This window comes from Macrobrachium rosenbergii, chromosome 2, assembly GCF_040412425.1.
Source record: "Macrobrachium rosenbergii isolate ZJJX-2024 chromosome 2, ASM4041242v1, whole genome shotgun sequence".
NCBI lineage: Eukaryota > Metazoa > Arthropoda > Malacostraca > Decapoda > Palaemonidae > Macrobrachium > Macrobrachium rosenbergii.
This window is the reverse complement of record NC_089742.1, coordinates 40341443-40363012: the sequence shown is the minus strand read 5'-3', so window position 1 is coordinate 40363012 and position 21570 is coordinate 40341443. Positions and strand designations below refer to the sequence as shown.

Here is a 21570-nt window from a genome sequence, read left to right as displayed (position 1 = left end):
TTCTAGATACGAAAATTGTGTCGTTTGAATATGTGCAGAATTAAAGCAGTAATCGTCAAACCATAGGCTACTGCACAATTAACACTCATTTCATTTATGAACATTTATTACATCCTAATACGGAGATTTACATGGATGAGTTTTAGAGGGTTAAAATAAAATAAACCAGTTAAAAAGAGTGATGAATGGGAATGACATGGAATTATACGATTGTGAGAGGCAGCTTTAAGGTTATCGGAGTAATTCAGTTACTGACTATGGGGTTTAATGTGTCTCAATGATGCAAGGTTCTTCAGGAATGCAGATTAGGAATAAGTGCCTTTCTTTATAAATGGACAAAATGATAGACAAAATATGCAGCATAACGTTAGCTTGTATGTCCAAAAGGTATGCGGAAGGGGTTTGTTTGAGAAGGTGAAATGGTTAACAGAAAGACTTGAAAGCGGAATTCAAATTATAATACATGTATATGTGTGTGTGTGCTCTGAATGTTAGCTATAGTCTCTTGATAGGGGAAGAACCTTGGGGAATTTGACGAAGAGGTTTCCGTGAAGACTAAGATTATTTAAGTGAAAAATTAGAAAGTAAACGGATATGTCTATACATGTCACAAGTGGGCTTGAATATGGAGGTGCAGATAGCAGTTAATAAACGTCAGAAGTTTTATGATAAGACGTTTCAAAACATGTAGAACAGTGGAGCGACTTGCTCTATGTAAAACTGTAAATCAGGAAAGGACATTTAATCTATGGTCATCTAATAATTATCCGAACAGTGATGAAAGAAAATAGGTACAAAGCATTAAAGAAAATAGGGACAAAGCATTAGCATAAGACAGGTGTAAGCGTGGAGGATACAGATGAGGGTGTATATAGGGGGTGCAATGGCTGACGCTTATGATGGTCTTCTTAGGAACAATGAAAAGATCCTGCAGAGACTTAAGAAAAATGATAACATTTTATTCAAGAGGAAAAGGCTGGTTAACAAGATATATAATTGGAGAGTGCTAGGAAGGAAGAATTTACGTAGGCTAGAAAGTGTTGGGCTAAAGGCGCAAGGGAGAGTATAATAACAAACTACCCTAATATCCAGAAAGCATAGGAATGCAAACATGACAGTAAATTATTTTTTGTAAGGGAAAATAGACGTGTTCCTGAAGAGGATTCTGTGTAAATGTGTGAAGTGGCTACCGGAGAGGCCACGAATATTTTACGTACAGAGGGTCTAAATACAATTCAGCAAGAGGAACTGTACGTAGCAGTCACTGCTATCTTGCAGTTCCTCTGAAACCACTTTACTCCTAAACAAAACGGTCTCTGCAGGGGAGCAATTGTCCTATTTTATTAACTATGTACATATATTCTATTTACATTGGAATAAAAAAAATCTTTTGTGTCATGCGAAACATATGGGTCTATTTTTAAAATATTTTCGGATAGGCTCGATTTAAAACCTTGAATCCAAATTAGGGACGGAAATGAGGAATGTTTCTCTCTCTCTCTCTCTCTCTCTCTCTCTCTCTCTCTCTCTCTCAATAACAAATTCGATTCTGTGTTGGGGGGAATGACTGGTTCAGCATTATGTCGGTCACTATACCACGAAGGATGATGATGTATTTTAGTTCATACGTAGCTATATATTATAAAGGTCGAATTCAGAAATGTTTACTCGAGGTGAAATAGCCTGATTATTGTTATGTTTATTATCACTATTATTATTGTTTTCTTATTGCTGTTTTGTTATTCGCCTTAACCTAACCGAAGGATCTTCTCAAGGACACCAGTGCCTCGATTTTCATATCTATCTCCTTTGGACCGTCCCACAATCAGATGTTGTGCGTTCCATCACGTCCTCAAAAAAAAAAAAAAAAAAAAATCAAGCACTACAAGAGTCACTAAGACGAATCCCGAGACGCTCAGTGGTCACGCAATTGACCCTTGCATTAAGTTGGTCCAGTCACGTATGTCATGTAAACCTTCACAGTAAACGCGGAACCGGTAATAATCCCGGACCAAAGCGATGCGGAAAAGAATAATTACGTTTTTTTTAAAATTCGTGTCCGTAACCGAATGCAAAGGAAGAAATGTTGGGCTTTTGTTTTCGTGGTTACTAAGATTTTGTTAGCTTTCTTACTAAATTCTTATTAAAACTACACACGCACACACACACTGCACACACACTACACACACACACACACTACACAACACACACACACACACACACACACACAGCATATATATATATATATATATATATATATATTATATATTAACAGAAAATAGCTCAATATGGTATTAGCTTTATATGTAGCTAAGCATCTACACACACACACACGTGTGTGTGTGTATGTATCAGAGCAGATGTGCTTAGCTACATATGAGCTAAGACCATATTGAGCTATTTTCTGTTAATGGGATATATATATTATATATATATATATACACACACAGGTATATATATAATATATAATGTAAAATTTGTATTCTAGGCAAGTCTTTTAGACTGAGATTGTAAACTCCATACCCTACCCCACCCTGGCTGTGATCCAGAAGTCAATTAACTACCAGGTACATAATTCAATATGGCACAACGAATTTATCAGATAACAGTCCGCAATCACCATCAGCTGCCGAGGATCTCTGTAGTGAGGAAAGGCTGGCATATATAACCGCTGGTTTTTTGAGCGACATATTTTAATTTAGATATCAACATGCAGAATCTTTCTCCCACTCCTCCTTCTCTCTGATTAAAATTTTGATTCATAATTACAGAGTAGCTTTATCGTTTTTTTCCTCCCAATTAGCGGCGTTTAATTAAAGTGAAGCTACGATTCCACTGTCTCGGACCAATTTATACTTTCAAGTAGCAATATTTATTCCAGAGAAATAAAATGCCACTCTTTCTTTCCCCGCCTTCATTATACCCTTCCCCATCCCCCTACCCCTCTTTCTATAATGGTTCTCTCTTTTACACTCAGTGAATTGAATGCTCTATTTTTCTTATTAATTTCTTACCCAATTTTCCTTTCAACTCCTCCATATAAATGTTGATACTCAAAAGGCAATTTTTTCCTTTTCTATCTCTCTAAAAGTCCTGATACTTAACTACTGTTACAAAACCTCTCTCTCTCTCTCTCTCTATAACATAAAACCAGCTAGCAATACAGTACTGGCAATGACACCTTACGCAGAAGTAAAAAAATATTTGTTAGTAAATCAAAATAATTTACTACCCACTCCTTCCTCTCTCCGTATATATACTGTACACACACACACACACACACATATTATATATACATATATATATATATATATATATATATATATATATATATATATATATAAACACATACATATATATTACATATATATAATATATACACAAATATATACAGTATATATATATATATATATATATATATATATATATATATATATATATATATATATATATATATATATATATATCAGCTTCATGGTGGAAGTGGGTTGATTTGTTTCTTAGTAAAAACCTGAATTCGACTGGTATAGGCGTAGCCGAAGTCGATATAAACTTATACCTCACATGATTGACTCAGTGGTCATAGTCACTGAATTTTAGTTGTTTCTGATCAGGCACGGTTCGAATCCCTTATCTCTATAATTCCCCCTGCAAGGCAGTGAACTGGATATTCCTGAGGTAATATCTGTGAACTGGATATATATATATATATATATATATATATATATATATAAATATATAATATATATATATATATAATATAATTTATATATATATATATATATATATATATATATATATATATATATATATATATATATATATATATATATATATATATATATATATATATATACTAATATATATATATATATATATGCTATATATATATAATATAATATATCAGCAGTCATTTGTCATGATACTATTTTTCAACACAGAATTTTTATTGCTTCATTTCTTGAGTTTTTAATATGGTGCGTTATATTTCTGGCATTTAATTAATATATGTAATTATGGAAACATAGCTGAAACGATAGTCTAAGGTCATATTATCATTTATTGCTTTGTTATCTTGGAAATAAAGAAATATATGATTCTCGGCTTTCTAAAAGTCAAGTTTCCGCTGGCATCCGTACTGCAGATTTAATACCACCAGGTGCATAAATATGCATGACACCCATCTGTGTTTGTGTATACTGCTGCTACGATGTTTTAGGGGTTCTAAGGACTTTACACAGCAGGTCTTCCTATTAGACTGGAAGTTTAGAACGTATTATTAACGTACTCTTTTTTAATACTTAATGCTCATTTTCTACCGTTCCATGTGGTTTATTAGCTTACGAATTTGAACAAGTTACAGTTATTATACACATTTATTCTATGCAACTTCCTTACAAATATTCTCGGGCACCATACTTGTACATTCATGTATAAAGCTTCCATTTACGCGTATTTATGTATATTCCATAGAAGTAGAAAGATTCCATTCATGCATATTTATGTATATTCCATAGAAGTAGAAAGCCTCCATGCAGACTATAATCTCTCTCCCTCTCTCGTCTGTTTCAGAGGATTCTTCTCCAACTTCAAGAGGTCCAGGTCGCCCGAAAGGACCCTCCCGCAGTACACTGCACCGAATTCTTATCGTATGATCCAAGGCCAACCCACTATTGCTAAGGTCAACCCCTACGGGTACGTCACCAGAAACACGGTGGGAAGTTACCACTCCACCGGCTACTACGATCAAGGCTACCAGCCACCAGAAGTCCACGGAACTGGCTATTACAAGGGCAAAGGAGGATACAACTACCCCCCCGAACCAGAGTTCACTCATTACGAGAAGTACATCGAAGAGCCGAAGAGTTACTCGGTGTCAGACGTCGCCGGATTCGTTGTCGACAACAGGGACAAGAAGGGCAAGAACAAGACAGCGAAAGACCTGCCACCACCCACCAGAACGACGCAGCTTAGATATGACACTGTAGAAGGCACGAATTTCGATTCGCTGATGATGAGCAACCCCCGAGAAGCTCGTAATGGTAGTACTTTAAACAATACGGGATATGTTGTTAATGGGAGCACTACGAACGCCTATCGAGATCCCTCATATAGAAGCACCGCTTATAACGTCACCCGAGATTCTAGAGATAGAAATGCCGCTTACACGACTCAAAATTACTATGACGGAAAAGTAGTGAGCAATGCTCGAGACGCCTATGAAAGGACTACCGTGGACAAGCCTAGAAGTGTATCTGGCATGAATACTGTATCTGGCGCGAATACTGTACCTAGCATGAATACTGTATCTGGCGGGAATACTGTAACCTACCCTAGAACTGTTCCTGATGGGGTCAGCAGTAAGGTTACTGACAATGCAGTTAAATTTAATGTTGCTAGGGACGGAAATTCTCTAGGGACGTCCACTCAGGCCCAAGAGATAAGTACTTTAGCTCAACAACAGACAAGGAATATTGGAGGCCAGGCTTTACCAGAAGGATCCCAGTCAATGCAAGTGAATAACGTTCCTCCTCCCGCAGATGGCCGCATGAGTGCTATTCGAGAGGAAAAAGAACCATTCCCTCCCAATGGTAAGACCAAAAATGATTCATCAGAAACTGCAGTGAACGACGCTGGGACCAATTCTGACACAAAGGATACAGGTGGTCCTGAGATTAAGGATGCTGGAGATCAACCGAGCAAGGACGCTGGTGATGCAGAGACTGAAAGTACCGGAGATCAAAAGATAGAGGATAATGGAGAAATGAAACCTGATGACGGTGGAGATCCAGAGAAAAAGGAGGCGGAGCATTTAGAGAACACCAGTGCTGGAAGTTCACAAACCAAGGAAACTGTAGATACAGTGACCAACGAGGTTACAGATTCAAAAACCATCAGCGCAGGGGGATTAAGAGCTAACAGCGCCGGAGGTTCAAGAGTCAATAGCGCTGGAGGTTCAAAGACCAACAGCGCCGGAGATTCAAAGGTCAACAGCGCAGAAGGTTCAAAGGTCAACAGCGCCGGAGGTTCAAGGGCCAACAGTTCCAGAGGTTCAAAAACCAACAGCGCCGGAGGTTCAAGGGCCAACAGCGCCGGAGGTTCAAAGAGCAACAGAGCCGGAGGCTCAAGGGCCAACAGCGCCGGAAGTTCAAAGACCAACAGCGCCGGAGGTTCTGAGATATCAACATCACTGAAGGTTCAAACACTGACAGTGTAGGAGATTCAAAGACAAACAGCACTCAAGGTTCAAAGACTGACAGCAGAGAAGATTCAAAGACTGACAGTGTAGGAGGCTCAAAGACTAACAGTGCAGGAAGTTCAAAGGCTGACAGTACAGTAGGTTTAAAGGCTGACAGTGCAGGAGGCTCAAAGACGGACAGTGCAGGAGGCTCAAAGACTGACAATGCAAGTGGTTCAAAGACTGACAGTGCAGGAGATTTAAAGACTGACAGCGCAGGAGGCTCAAAGACTGACAGTGCAGGAGGTTCAAAGACTGACGGTGCAGGAGGTTCAAAGACTGACGGTGCAGGAGGTTCAAAGACCAACACCACTGAAGGTTCAGAGACTGACAGAGCAGGAGGTTCAAAGACCAGCAGCATCGATGGTTCAAGAACTACCAGTGCAGAGGATCCTAAGACTAATAGCACTGAAGGTTCAAGAGCTACCAGTGCAAGAGGCTCAAAGACCAACAGTACAGAAGGTTCAGATACCAAAGAGCCTGGAGACAGAGCAACTGTGGATACTAATGATTCGAAGACCATCAATGGTGGAAATACAAATGTCAAGGACATCGGAGGTCAAACAGTGAAAGATACTGCAGATTCAGTAACTGCGAATGCTGTATATTCAAAGACTAATGCTACTGGAGTCAAAAGAACCATAGAAACTAAGGCTAAAGGCGATGGCTATTCAATAAGAGGTAAAACAAAAGATTCTGGGAACCCCGAATCTAGAGATTTAGAGGTGAAAGGAAGTGGGGAACCAATCGTCCAGGGTGTAAGAGGCGACCCTCATCAGAATATAGTAGGAACAGAGACCCCGAGTGACGATGCTAACACCCAGAAGGAAATGCTAGAAAAGATCGAGGTTAAAGTACCTGAGCACATGATAGGGGACAAACCTTCTAAAGCAGATGACGAGGTTGCACCGGTTCACACAAGTGGTGAAACTGCAGATAAGAAACCAAAAAAAGAAGATAACCCTGTTGAAAACAAGAGGAAGTAAATTCGGTGGAATTTTTTCCTCTCAGTCAAAGAAAAACAGCGGAAAGCCCATAAAACCTCCCACGATAATCAGGAGAAGTATTATTGCCCCTAAATTCATCACGGAGAGAATAATCGGCAAAAGAAAGATGAAAAATGTTGAACCATCTACACCCAACGATAATGAATCAAGTAATTCAAATGATAAGAAAACGAAAGTTGACTCAGCAAATGCTGAGGGAGGTGACACTTCTCCAGCCATTTCGAATAACGGAAAAGGTGAACCTAATGGGGCAGATAACGTAGGAACTGCCTCTGACGCCTCAAAACCTTCCTCATCTCTATTGACCTCTGTTGACAGTTCAAAAGCTGTCTCTAAAGCGAAAAAAACACTAAAGGATAAGAATCTGGCTAAGATGTCTACCATCCCTTCCAAATCTACCATTACAGATGGTGCAGTCAGTGAGAAAGGGTCGCTTGAAAGCTCAGGGCCCAAAACCCAGTCAAAAAAGGGCAGTGATTCCCCAACAAAATTATCAAATGAGGATGCAAAAATTATAGAGGAACTGAAATCTTTAAGGTCTGAAATATCAAAGCTTGACAGTTCAGAGGGAGACGACGATGGAAATGATGACAGCAATGAGAAAGGAGATGAAAACACAAAAGAAAAGGAAGGAGGGGGCGTTCAGAGAAGTAGATCTCTCATTGCAGTCACAGCACAGGAGAACTTTTTAATCGTTCGAGGTCAAACCCCTCCGAGATCAGATTCATCCTTAAGCCTGAATAGTAAATCCACGAAAGAGGGCGAAACGAACGGTGATTCATCAGATTCGAAAATTCATTCACAAAAACACGAATTAAAGAGTGACTCAGAGGCAACCAATGGGGAAGCAGGAGAGAAAAGCGAAGAACAGACTGACCAATCAGGCCCGAAAGAGCAGACTGCCTTAGACCAATCAATACCCGTGGATGGAGAGAAAGGTAGCCCGGGAGCTGAGGATAGTGGCGGGAAAGCCTCAACAGAGGGCAGTGGTGAGAAATCGGCAGAGGGTCCTGCCGTGAGTGAGGGCACAGAGAAGGACGAGGAAAAGGAGGGAAAGGAAGACAGTTCTGATGTAGATAAGGGGAAAGAGGGTGACTCTGATAAAGTTACCGAGAGTGAGAAAAATCCAGATCAAGTGAGCGAAAGTGATAAAAACAAAGAAAATGACGATGAAAAGGAGGAAAAGTCTGAAAATGTGAACGAAGAGGAAGCAGAAAAATCAAGTGAGAAAACAAGTGATCCTGAAAAAGTTCACGACGAAGGAAGTAGTGATGATAAAGAGAAAGATAGTGAAAAAGACACTGAAAAAGTAGAGAAAGATGACAAAAGCGCCGATAAAGTTGAAGCACAGGAGGACTCCGATGAAGTAAAGGAAGAGGAGACCAAGGAAGCAGGGGAAACAGAAAAGAAAGATCAAAACAGTGAAAAGAAAGATCAAAACAGTGAAAAGAAAGAGGGAAGTGAAACAGAAGACAAAGACAAAAATACTGACAAGAAAGATGAATCACCTGAAAAAGACGGCGAAGAAAAATCTCCTTCCCAGGAAAGCGATGCTAAATCACCCAACAGCAGGGGAGATGTAATCGTTGAGGCCTTGGAGGAATCAGCGAGGTCAAACACAGGTGACCTCGCTGACCCAGCTCTCGCGGAGAAAACCGACGAAACCGAGATGCCGTTCCACCTGAAACCTCGGGGGCCTTCCATGGCATCCGTTGAGAGGCCTGAGAATGTCATCTCGACGGTGTCCATGGCCGTGGCTAATAACACTGCCCTTGGGGCAGGGACACGAACGGTGGGCCTGGGAGACCAGCTGACTGGGGGCAGACCCTACTTAGATCGTTTCGATGCATCTGATAGTCTGTGGCAGAAGAGTCATGGACCCTTGGAGGTCAAGCCTCCAACTGAGTTGGGACCAAACAAACCGGTTGGTTCGCTGGACGATGAAATGGCACAGTGGAACAACAAAGTTAAGGAGAGCAGAGGCGCCCAAACAGTCAGGATTAAGAACCAAGAGCCAAGACACAGCATCCTTAAAACGACCGACGCGAAGTACGGAAATGCGGCATCCAAAAAGGATGAAATTCGACCCTCACTCAAGGACAAGGCACTGCACTTGTCAGAGCCAATCATCATCGCCAGTGGAATAGTGCCTGAGAGCTTAGAATATCTGACGTCAGAATACCAAGCGGCAATCAACGGTAAACTGAACGTGAACGCAAAGACAGGAAACAACACAAATAATGGTAACAAAGGAACCGTACTTAACCCACTATCCACTACCGGGAACAAGAACGGCAACAACAAAGTTGCCTTTAACAACGCCTTCGACAACAGTGGTGGCGGGAATAACTACTACAACATCAACAACACCAGCTACAACAATGGCAGCAATGCGGTGCCATACGGTCAGACGGGAGTGGCCGGCTACAACTCCTACAACAACGCAAACAACAAAATAGGGACGATGAACGCAACGAACCTCAACCCCGCTCATGCCGGAAAGGAGAGAGAACAATTCCAAGACCGTTATTACGACAACGCCCCTGTCGCCAACGGCCTTATCACGGCTCCCCTTGCCGTACCCCAGCTCAAGGGCGGACAGGCGGAGGACGTCTTCGACCGCCTCCACAACAACAAGAAGAACGACCGGAATCCTGGCAATGCACCCGGGGCTGTCACCAACACTAAAGTGGATGTCCCTCCTAAGGCCACGACGGGTAAGGAACCCCTGGACGCCAAGGCCACCATGAAGGCTGCTGCTAAAACTGCGGCGACAGGGAACGCGGTGGTTGCAGCAGTCAACAATAACAAAAACACCTCGGCCTCCGACGCAAATCGCAAGAACCAGAAGAACGCCGCCGGAGGAGTGGTAGGAGGTGGAGTGGTAGGAGGAGGAGGAGGAGCAGGAGGAGGAGGAACAGCAGCAGCAGCAGCAGCAGCAGGAGGGGGAGCAGGAGGAGACGTCTTCTCGAGATTGTACCAGGCCCCAAAGAAACGAAGTGATAAAGTAAGTATCGGTTGGTAACTTGAGTCTTAGGGATAATATTCCTCTTACTGACTTAGTCTAGTGTTATTTGAGTTTAGTATACCTTCGCTATTATTAGGCATTAGTGGAACATAACTTTTACCAAACTTTACATGTTGGTTAAACTCGAGATCTCTGTGATTTTCAAATCTTTCCAGAAATCTATTCTACACTTTTAATCACTCACTATCTAATTTATGTTTTTATGCCAACATAAAAAGAAACAATTTTCTTGAATTTCATTCTAAATAAATATTATTTTTAAGAAAAAGAACATGAACAAAGAAACGCATCTGCCTATAATTTTTATTAATCACTTAATAATTTTTATGAAAACAAAAAATTCAGAAAAATTTGCAATTAATTTTTTATCAAGTGTTAAACTTTCTTGATGTAAACCAACACAAAACCTAGATATAACGTTGCTAACAATTTTTTATAGTAGTCTTTTGTTATGAAAAGCAACACAAAACCAAGAACTCTTTTGTTCTGCATTGTACGAGCAACTGAATTAATCACAGGGAAAATTATCAATATTCACAAAATTATAAGACAAAAATTAATACTTTTACAGACACTGGACATGAATTGAAAACATAAAATACAAAAGATTAAAACTAACAACAGGACTGCAGTGTTCTAATAATAATATTTAGCACGAAATCACTCAAAGAAAAGATATGGTTAGGTGAAAATGACGATATAAAATTAACTATAGAACACATACAATCAAGTGAAATAAAAATAAGAAAGCTAATGCATTAATTAATTAACACAGACCGGTCGCTCCAAAAATCCTTACAAAACTGGTCATAGTAATTACGCGTATTTCATAGTTATTAGAGAAGAGTCATTACAGATTTGTTTTGCTCGTGGGCTGCTCTACCACTCTCTCCCACTCTCGGTGGCAACCTTCCACTACGTGCGCAAATCATCGTTCATGTAATCTGAGGTTGACTTTATTCTCGTTAATCATATATTGGCGGGTCAGTGGGTCAAGTTACTCTAAGACGTTGTAGCTCGAATTTATAAGCTACACACGTACGAGTCTAAGCAGTTTATAAACGCGTAGGACCTCTTGACCGGTAACAGGTGTTAAGACCTTCGGAAAGATCCATAGGTGGCCTTTAGGTGCTGGGTGGGATAGGACTGTTCAGCCTTGGTGGAGCTTGGCGGTTTTGGAACCTCTCCTCGGCTCACTTTTCTGGACATTTCTTGGTCTGTTCTGTCACCTTCCTTTTCTTTATCAGTGATCACCTCGTCTTCCATTTCTACTCATACCTTTGCCTTTGATTCATCTCCCTGTAGTGCACCACCTAATATAAAATTGTAATTTCTTGTTGTCTAAACTCAGACCTTAATATTATATCTGAATGGGGATATCACAGTTTACAGTTAAACACTTCGATTTTATTTTATAAAAATGAGACTCAATTCTTTTCGCTTCTTTTAATATTTTGGGTGTTCGGGGTAATTCAGATTTATCTCAAAGTGCTGAAACTTGATGCAATGATGGAACAGAAGTCCGGCTAAACGAGAGGGATTTTAGATTTCTTGGGTAAGAAATGGAAAAAGACGTGCGATGGAATTAAAATGAGTGGGCCGAACAGATTTGTTAGTTTGGTATCTGCTTGAATCTACTGAGATTCACATTCCATGTTAGCCATTCAAAGAAAGTTTAACAACCTGCAAAAATTCAGATCAGCAGTTAGTGATGAAAAATGTATATTTCTGTTGACAACGGCCACAATGACACCGACAGCCATTGGAACATATAATTTACAATAATTTCTCATGAAACCATCATGGTGTGGAAGATATATCATGACTACTCCAAGGTTTAAGGTTTAAAGGCAAAATGTTCATCTAGGATTTAATCTAAGCATTATTGTTTTTGATCTGTCAAAAAACAGGGTGGCTGAATGTTTAACTTATTTCATCGAAGTTCATGCTCTTGCGTGTCTGCACGGATTCAAAATTAACTTAGAACACTTCAATTCACAATAAGTCTCTCAAAATCAATTTACAGAGGGTAATTTTACCGAATTACGTCACGTTGACAAGGGGGTCACAAGTCGCGAACAATGCTCAAGATGAGGTTTTTGAACTTCATTAAATTATAATGCAGGAATTTACTCAAATTTAAAGTGGCATTCATACGCTGCAAACTTCCTTACAGCCTGCTTCGCTTCGTAATCTGTTTTTTATTGAAGGCTGGTAGCCTCATGCAAATTTCGTACGATATATATGTATATGAAAAAAACTAAATTTATCCCTGATGTAACTCGACTGGTTTGGAACTACAGCATTCGACTCCTTTCATTATAACTCATGACCCCATTTATAGCTACATTTCCTCCCTATTTCGGCTTCTGGCGCCTTCTGTAACCCACTGTCGCTGACACGAGGCTCATGAGATTACTTGCAACCTTCTACTGACATACTTTGCTATACGACGGGATTTAAACCAGGTGTCGAAGCATATTACTATCTTCATATTTAATATCAGTTATTTGGACTTTATAAAATGCTAAATTAATTTTGACTTTAACAAAACTGTTCGCAAATCCTGTAGGTCAGCCAAATACGACATCGATCGTTATGATTACAGTTTACTTGCCACATAAAATAGGACAAAACGCTTATGGAATCCATCTGTGGACTCAGTTTGCTCATCAAATATTAAATATTTCCAACCATGATTGATATTTAATGATGAAGTTCATCAATATTATTTATATTTTATTTTTCAGAAATAATTTACAGGATTGACATGTTATTTTTTTAATCCCAAATTCAAATTTCAATCAAATCTAATATAAACTAACACAGTATGGCTTAAGCTGATGAGAACTGAAAATATGATTGTGGCCCCTGAATTGTATTCCACTCAAAATGATTGACGCTACTCAGTTATGCATTAGACTAGTAACGTGCGAGTAATAGTAATTAGGTCAATGGCGATGGACATTACTTCGGAAAACCGGATTCTGTTAAAGCTAGCAACGTCTGCAATGAAGAAGACTCCTGATATCCTCCACATTTACTACTCATTTATTTATCTAGTTGCTCAACTATTTACGGTATTCGTTTGTTTATTAATACGAAAACAACAGGGAGAAATATAATTTACTACGGTTTGAATAAACACGAGACATACGGCAGGAGTACATATGAGAAGTACCAACTGGTGTGTGTGTTAGATGTAGACACATACAAACTATAGACAGGTGGATTAATACTGAAAAATGCAGATTTTATATGGGAGAGTTCGGCGCCAGAGGCCATTCATTAAATGAGGAACAGGAGCCATAGGAGTAGCGAGGTTTCATTTTAAAATATGTTCAAGTCTTCTAATGAGTGGAAGATCTTAAATCATATATATATATATATATATATATATATATATATATATATATATATATATATATATATATATATATATATATATATATAGGAATGAAACAGGATATAACAGTGGGGCAAGGCCAAGCGCTGGGACCTACGAGATCATTCACCGCCTTAAATCATATAAAAATACCTTCTTTTTCTTCTTCTCAGCTCTTTAGTCGGGGTAGCCGTTCCTGTTGAGCCTTTTCCAGGAGCTTCTAACATTCCCTGAACGGCTGATTTCATAATTGGATTTGGCAGAAGTATTCCACCCCTCCCTATCAGGGTTTGGAAAGGAGAAAAACGGATAATCATTGCTAAACACAGCCCTGCAAAACTAAACAATAAACTCGGGGGCGAGTCCATTTCCCGCAGCAGATTTCCCCGCACACAATGGCTTTTTTTTTTTTTAAACATAATTTCGCGAGATTCAACGGACCATATTATTTATGATCACCCGAGTCACCCTCGCCACAAAATGCCTCTCCATCACCCCCCCTCCCCGACCCTCTCTCTCTCTCTCTCTCTCTCTCTCAGAAACCCAGTCAAAGAAAATCTTTGATCCCTTTTCTGTAAAGCATCCCTCGATTTCCTCTTCTGGTTCCTTCTTGGCTCTTTCACTCTCACTCTTCTAAATCGTTTGAAGAACCAACACTGAAAATTATTTAAGCGTCCTAAAACCCCAAGAATTTGGAATAAAGACCCGCCAGCCTCGAAGCATTAAGACTATATAATTACACAACCCCAGGGATTTACGAATATGGCTGCCTATCAATACTGTAAGAATTACGCGCAGAAAGTGGCAGACTTCTAAGAATGACAAAGAGAGGGAAAACTCTCGGAATTACGAATAGAAAGGCTCAGAGACCTTATAATTATGAATGAAAACTGGCAAGCTTGACGAATAAAGCTCGGATCGAAAAATCTGTGAATTATGAATATAAAATAGCAGAAATCTGGGGATTACAATAAAAATATCAGAAACCTGTTTCAAATTAACAGCACTGAACACAGAGAAAACTATGAGGATGTTATCATGTTCTTATGAATGATTCTTTCAATTTAATGCTTGTCTCTGCGCAGGAGTTTTCAGTGTAAGGATCGCGCCTTTCACCTTTGAAATGCAGCTGAAAATAACTCCAATTATCGTAACTCAACAACTCTAAAGTTGTTCTATGTTTTCATCTCTTCACTTCTTCCTCGTCTCACGTTTCATCTCCTTTTAGAGATACCCTTCTATCTCCTCCTTCCCTCGTCTTCTTCCTCTACCTCTTCCGCTCTTTTCTTCTATATCCGTCTCCCTTCTCCCGCACTTTTACTTTTCTTTTTCGTTTCCTCACTTTTACCTTTCTCATATCTCTTGTGTTATCGCTCTCTCCCTATGACTTATATTGCCCTCCTTTTCTCATCACTCATTTGTTTCTCACCTGTTTTAATCACATTTTTCCTCTTCAGTCATTTTTCTCGCCCTCAGAACGGAATATTTGTGAGAACTTTTCTTTTACGGTAATCCTTTATGATTTTCAAAGAGATGTCTCTAAAAGGATGAATGCAAGAGAGTAATTGCTAAGTATATGTGAACATGGGTGATACCGAAAAACGTTGAAAAATTAGGGAACAAACAGATGATAGGAGACAAATAAATTAAGAACGGAATATGGAAGTAACCATAACTTCCGCAGCAAGGAGTGGGGAGAGAGAGAGAGAGGGGGGGGGAGGGCTTATAAAAAGCTTCTTTCTTTTGAGAGAGAGAGAGAGAGAGAGAGAGAGAGAGAGAGAGAGAGAGAGAGAGAGAGAGAGAGCTCATAAAGAGGGAGAGAGGGAGAGAAACGGCTCATAACAATCATTTTTCTTTAAGAGAGAGAGAGAGCGAGAGAGAGAGAAACGGCTCATAATCATTTTTATTTTAAGAGAGAGAGGTCGAATCACAGCACACGGCGGCGAGCCACAATACATCTCCAGAAGGCTCCGCGAAACAATTACGGAAAGACAACGGGCAATTCCGTCCTGGATTTACACGAAGCATTTCAGAGCGAAACTCTGGAGAGCGGCCAGTCAGTCCGTCCGCGTTATTTTGTGCATGACGGATTCATCACCACGGGGGTTGATTGCACCCTGCCGTTGCGTGTCTGGGAGGCCCTCTGTTGATTGTCAGTTTATTCCGGCAAATGGGTCTCTCGAGATATGTTTTTGTGTGCTTTTTTTGTTAGAGAAGAATCGCTACTAGGTTTGTTTCTTTGTTTGCGAAGAGTTTCTGATACCTTTGTTTGCGGTGAAGACTTTGTTGGGAAGCGTAATATTTCTTGGTAACTAAGGAGCCTTATATCTAAATGTTATTTTTATTATTGTTATTACAATTTTCGTCATCAATTTTGCAAGTATCAAAATCTTTTCTCAACATTTTCAATGTTCTTCGCATTTGCATGTTACTTCCCTATGTAATAAACGTATCTATCATGACATTAGAGGGAACAGATATCCACTCTCTCTCTCTCTCTCTCTCTCTCTAAATCAAAATTTTAGTGTCAAATGCGTTGCCGCCGTTGTGGTTCTTAGTTGCGAATCGAAGGGTGGAGTAGAGCTAGGCAGTGGGTTACTATGAGGCCCGAGAGCCAGCAGAGTGGGTGACTGAGCGAGCATTATTAGAGCGTGTACATGGTTTTTTATTAAAATATTGTGGCTACTGTTCAAGCACTTCTTATGGAAGAGCTGTACACCTTATACTACTTAGGCCTTTTCATTCAATTTTCTTAGATGATGCAAGCAACAGGCATAGTTAATAAGGAAGCGTTATATTTAAAAAGACTGAAGATGACAAATGTCAGGTTAATGTAAGGGTGTGGAATATTATGGGAGGAAGGGATCAAAAAGTTAAGATCACTAAAATAGTAAGCAAAATGAATGGCGTAAATGGGTTTCGAAAGATACGCGAAGATTTACATTTGTCATATTACAAAAAAAAAAAAATAAATAAATAAAGAAAATAAACAATAGCCATGACTCAGAGCAAACTAATCAAAACTTGGCAATTAACCTTCCACAGGAAAAAATTATTTGTGCACTAGTCTATACCAAAAAATAAATAAAGAAATAAATAAATAAATTCTATTTACAAACATGAAAGAGAGAAACAAGGAAGTCAACATGATATGTGACTCATACGAAAATATCAAACTTGCGTCTGAAAATGATGGCTCCTATTTTAAGCGTAATTGTTGACAGTTTGGTCTACTGTGGTTGAATATTTTCTCGAGAATCAATGCTCCCATTATTATGGGGGTCGAGTTACTACGAAAACATGCAAGGGAAAGAGTAATACATTGGCCCACTAATTATGAGCTGTCACCTATAATGATCCCCCATATGATTCGTATTTAAAAATTGTTCCATTGTTCGTTTGACAGACTAACATTCAGGTATATTTAGGCATTACTTTGTAAGTGAACACATACACACACAAAATACACACATATAATATAATATATATATATATATATATATATATATATATATATATATATGTGTGTGTGTGTGTGTGTATATATATATGTATGTATATATATAATATATATATATATATATATATATATATATATATATATTATATATATATTATATAATATATATATATATATATATATATATATATATATATATATATATATATATATATATATATATATATATAACGAAAGTATAAAAGTACAAAGCCAACATGCTCTACATATAATACTAGCACGCAATTTTCAAATACAACCATAGTACACTTTTTTCACATTCAAATTTTCCAGACTGGAGATTACATCCATTTTTTTTAAATAGGTGAACAAAATGTAATTGACTTTGTGGACGATTTGTAAATGCATGTGTTCAGTATGTGTATCATTGTGAAGCTTTAAAGTTAATTCAAGCTGAGTAAGTTAACTAAGCACTCCATGAACTATATGCGTACGAAAGGAGAATTCTCATGTTTATGATTCATGACCTAGTTACACCACACTGTCCGTCCCTAAGGTTTTTCTGTTTTTCCTTTTAAATAGAGATTTGTCATTACTTTGGTTGTATTGATTTGCATGAGATCATAACATCAGTTGGCGGTGTGCGTGTGTTTGTGATCACATTCTCAGGAACTCTCTGTAATTTCAAGAATGTTTTGATTCCATGAGGCTTAGCCCGCTTATGAATTTGGGCATTTTTTGAAGGTCGCGGATGACAAGGCACCTTCGGACGATGCCAAGAAAGATGGCACCAAGAACCCTGTTCGGGCCAACAACGCCAAGGGTATCGCCAACGCCAAGAAAGGCCAGGGGGACTCCGTCATCAACATGCCTTTGTGAGTCTTGATTGTTTTGGCTTTAGTTGTGCTCATGAAACCCGAGTGTTTATTGAAGTTTTGAAATAATGAACTCCAGTTGCATCATCTAAACCCTTACGAGCATTTTAATTCCTTTTCTGCCACCATTAAGGTATACATGTCTTGTCTTATCCCCTTCAAAAGATGTTCTCGTTTTGCGTCTCGTCTCTGAAGGAATGTTTGTTCTATGTCAGTCCTCCTTTTCTTTCCCTTGTCCTGTCTCCCATGAAAGGTAATGTCTCGTACCCTTTTTGTTCTGTATGGAAATGGTCTCCCGGTATCCGGAAAAGTGAATGTCTGTGTTGTTAATGCCCTCTTTTTCCGCTGCCCTTTGCCCCGTAAAAGGCTATGTCCTGTTTCCTTTTGTGTTCTCTATGGAAATGTTCCCTTTTGTGGAAGGTAATGTCTCGGCTTCCCTTAAACGTTTCGTCTTTTTCTTCCTAAACTGTCTCTCCATATTAAAAATGTTCCCTATTTTCCCTTAAGAAAGTTTCCTTTCCTGTATCCCCACGAAACAGGATGAATGTTTCCTTGGCGTCCTTTGTGGAGATCCTTCCCCCTCTGTCTCCCTTGAAAACGAACACCCGTGACGTCTACATCCTACTTTGACTTGTGCCTCTTCCCTAACTCACCCTGAAACAAAACGTCTCGGTCTTTTCATGTTCTTTGTAGGAATGTTTTCCCCCTTTCCTGTCTTCCCTTGAAACGGAATACCTCCGCGTCCTCTTTGTCCTTCGCGGACGTGTTCCCCTCCTCAGTCTCCCCATGTAAGTGAACGTCTGTATTCCGCCTCTCTTTGAAAAAAAGACGTCACTCGTTTCAAGAACCTGCAACAAAGGAATGTCTTCCTATTCATTGTGCCCCATGAATTGAATGCCTCTGCATGTCTTTGACTGTGAAGGGTAATTTTCACCATAATTATTTCGGCCTTGATGTATTAAAATTCTGACTTTCCCATGTACAAGAATGTTTCCCTTTTGTTTTTTGGCTTTCCGGTGCAGTAACCACAACCGGAAAGATACAATAAGTGCACTCCGGAATAATGATGTAATCTGGTTATATACATAAATGTCTGTGTTAAGGAAGTGGCATGTTAGTTTATATATTGGATGTACAAATTCTGTAATAATTATATTATCATCTTAAACCCTCAAGTCGTCCTCAATTGCCTAAAATAAGCCAAACGATTGCTGAAAGCACCATCATTAAATCATAAGAACCTCATTTTCAAGGATGATGATAATATGAGCAACTTAAAAAGTCGATTAAACATCCTTTCACAGCTAATTATCAAGCTTTTGCAGCAAAAAAAATAATCAGGTGAGCTTTTAAGCTTTGCCAGTTTATAATCTATTCCAAGAACCTTCTCCACCGGACTTGGGGAATTGCTCCATGTACTCACAGTTGTTCATATTACATGACATTGAGCGCAACTTTTTGTGCGTATTTCTAACGTTTAGTCTTATAATGATATTGGCTTTTTCTTGGCTAAGCTGAGTTAATGAATTTACATTAACAAGGTATGTAAGATTAAATAATATTACGGAAACCTATAATTTTATTTCCATTAATCATGTAATAATCATATGCTTCGAGTATCAGTTTTTATAATTTTCAGTAAACAATTGTTCTCGCAGACACCGTAAGCATGCGTGAGGAGAACGCTTTCATTCGCAACTCATAATATTTATAATGTGACCTAACTGACGGTTATATTATAAAATCATTTTTGCCTGGTCACTTAATTTCTCTGTTCAAACGCGAACTTTGTTGCTATCAGAACGTTAGTGGAATAATGGGATTTACGACAGGTTTTGGATGTTTAACACAATTAAATTTAGAAACCTGGATAGATTTTAGATAACTTAAAAAACACTAAAGTTTGATCAAATAATGGCGAATGAATTTCTCGTAAATTTGATATTAACAGCACGCACACACACACATATATATAGTGTGTGTGTGCGTATTACATAATCCCCTTCGAAAAGGTGACTATGGAAAGAGTTAACCTACCTGTTCTCAGAACGGCAATTTAGGATGAGAATGCTAGCCCCATGCCATGTATGTATATACATACATATATACATATATATATATATATATATATATATATATATATAATATATATATATATATATATATATTGTATATGTGTGTGTGAGTGAGTGTGAAGGGGTGCAGAGACAAGGGTGCAGAATTAATCGAATGCCCTGACTCACAAACCCAATACTGAGGAAGGAATTCAAATGTCAGTAACACACCCATAAAGAGTGACAGAAATAACTTTGGAAGCACTCATGCTTACTGAAATGGGGTTACTAGTCATCATTAAGAGTTATTTCCTTTCTTTCATTTGGTTTTCTTTTAAGGATGGATTTAACTCTTCTTTAACAGATGTGCGTTATTTAAATTCACAGTAGAAGGAAAGTAAAAGTTTAACATGTCAATACAACAGCATTGTTTCTCCCCATTCCATTCTATTATGCTACAATATCGTCTATTAGCAAGGAACAACAAACCATCAGCTTTAGTTTTCAGGGGTGAAAACGAACAATTTATATATCCTGGTTTCCCTTGCACCTGCTGATACCATATTGGAGGTGTTCAGGGATGCGGCAAAAAAGGCAAAAAATGTCTAATATTCTTCTTACATAACGGAACGCATTAGGGGAGTAACACTGATGGGTTAGAGCAAAGCTCCTCAGCGCTGGCGAACATTCTACTGAATGTGGCCAGCCATTATGCTTTTTGCTATTACTTTTGCAAATGATGTGCAACATTTGAAGCATTACTCTCCAGAACCATACATGGCATTTATGAATTATTTCCACTACAGTTTAGATACTGCACTGCTCAAGTACTCCCGTAGAGGGGTAGTGCCGTCAGTTCGCCTCACACAGTGCACTGTAAGCATTACTTAAGGCTCTTTGCAGCGTTCTTTCTGCATCCTACCTGCAACCCCTTTCTTCCTTTTGATATACCTCTGCTCATATTCTGTTCCTTCTGTTTTAATTTACACCCTCTCCTAATAATTGCTTCAACATTATTTTCAGTACAGAATGACCACATAGGTCCCAGCGTTTGGCCTTTGACCTAAATTTTATATTCCAAGTCTACATCTCAAGTTAACGGTCTTTTCCACAAGACGGCGTCTTGACTGTCGCAGTAGTTTTATTTTATTTTATAAGGTACACAGCTGAATTTCAACATCAGTGAGTCTCCGCTTTAAAAATTACGACTTCAGCTCATGAAGTTTCAGGTGGACTTTCAAGACGCGGGAACATCGGCTAATTGACCTTGTTCTTGAGGATTTCTTTTCTCAGCTCTTGCCCGCAAAACCATAAGCAGCGCAGAACTCTGTAATCATTATTAAAAACCTATCTAAAAGACAACGTCTGCAAATAACGTTCTGATCGTAACTGACTCCCGAACAAGCGAGATACTGTACTATTTATGGAAACCAGTGATGCCAGATTGGGTGGCAGAAGGATCTTCAATTTAACCAGGCTCAAGGTATCTCCAGTTAACCTAACCTCCTGTTTTAGGAAGGCTG

General features: G+C 38.9%; 2 protein-coding genes across 3 annotated transcripts in view; both read left to right on the top strand.

Annotated features, from left to right (window-relative positions):
- LOC136845712 (dentin sialophosphoprotein-like) overlaps positions 1-7191 on the top strand; it is a 30584-nt gene extending 23393 nt beyond the window's left edge. The window contains exon 2 of the mRNA XM_067115890.1: positions 4573-7191. Within this exon, the coding sequence (XP_066971991.1) occupies positions 4573-6217 (1645 nt within the window). The 3' untranslated portion in view covers positions 6218-7191. The remainder of the gene's footprint in view (positions 1-4572) is intronic.
- A 32-nt stretch (positions 7192-7223) lies between these two features.
- Positions 7224-21570, top strand: part of LOC136845705 (uncharacterized) — a 47831-nt gene continuing 33484 nt past the window's right edge. For both annotated transcript variants that reach the window (XM_067115877.1, XM_067115868.1), the window contains exons 1-2: positions 7224-10252; positions 17863-17993. In XM_067115877.1, coding sequence (XP_066971978.1) covers positions 7352-10252; positions 17863-17993 — 3032 coding nt within the window. In that variant the 5' untranslated portion in view covers positions 7224-7351. The remainder of the gene's footprint in view (positions 10253-17862; positions 17994-21570) is intronic.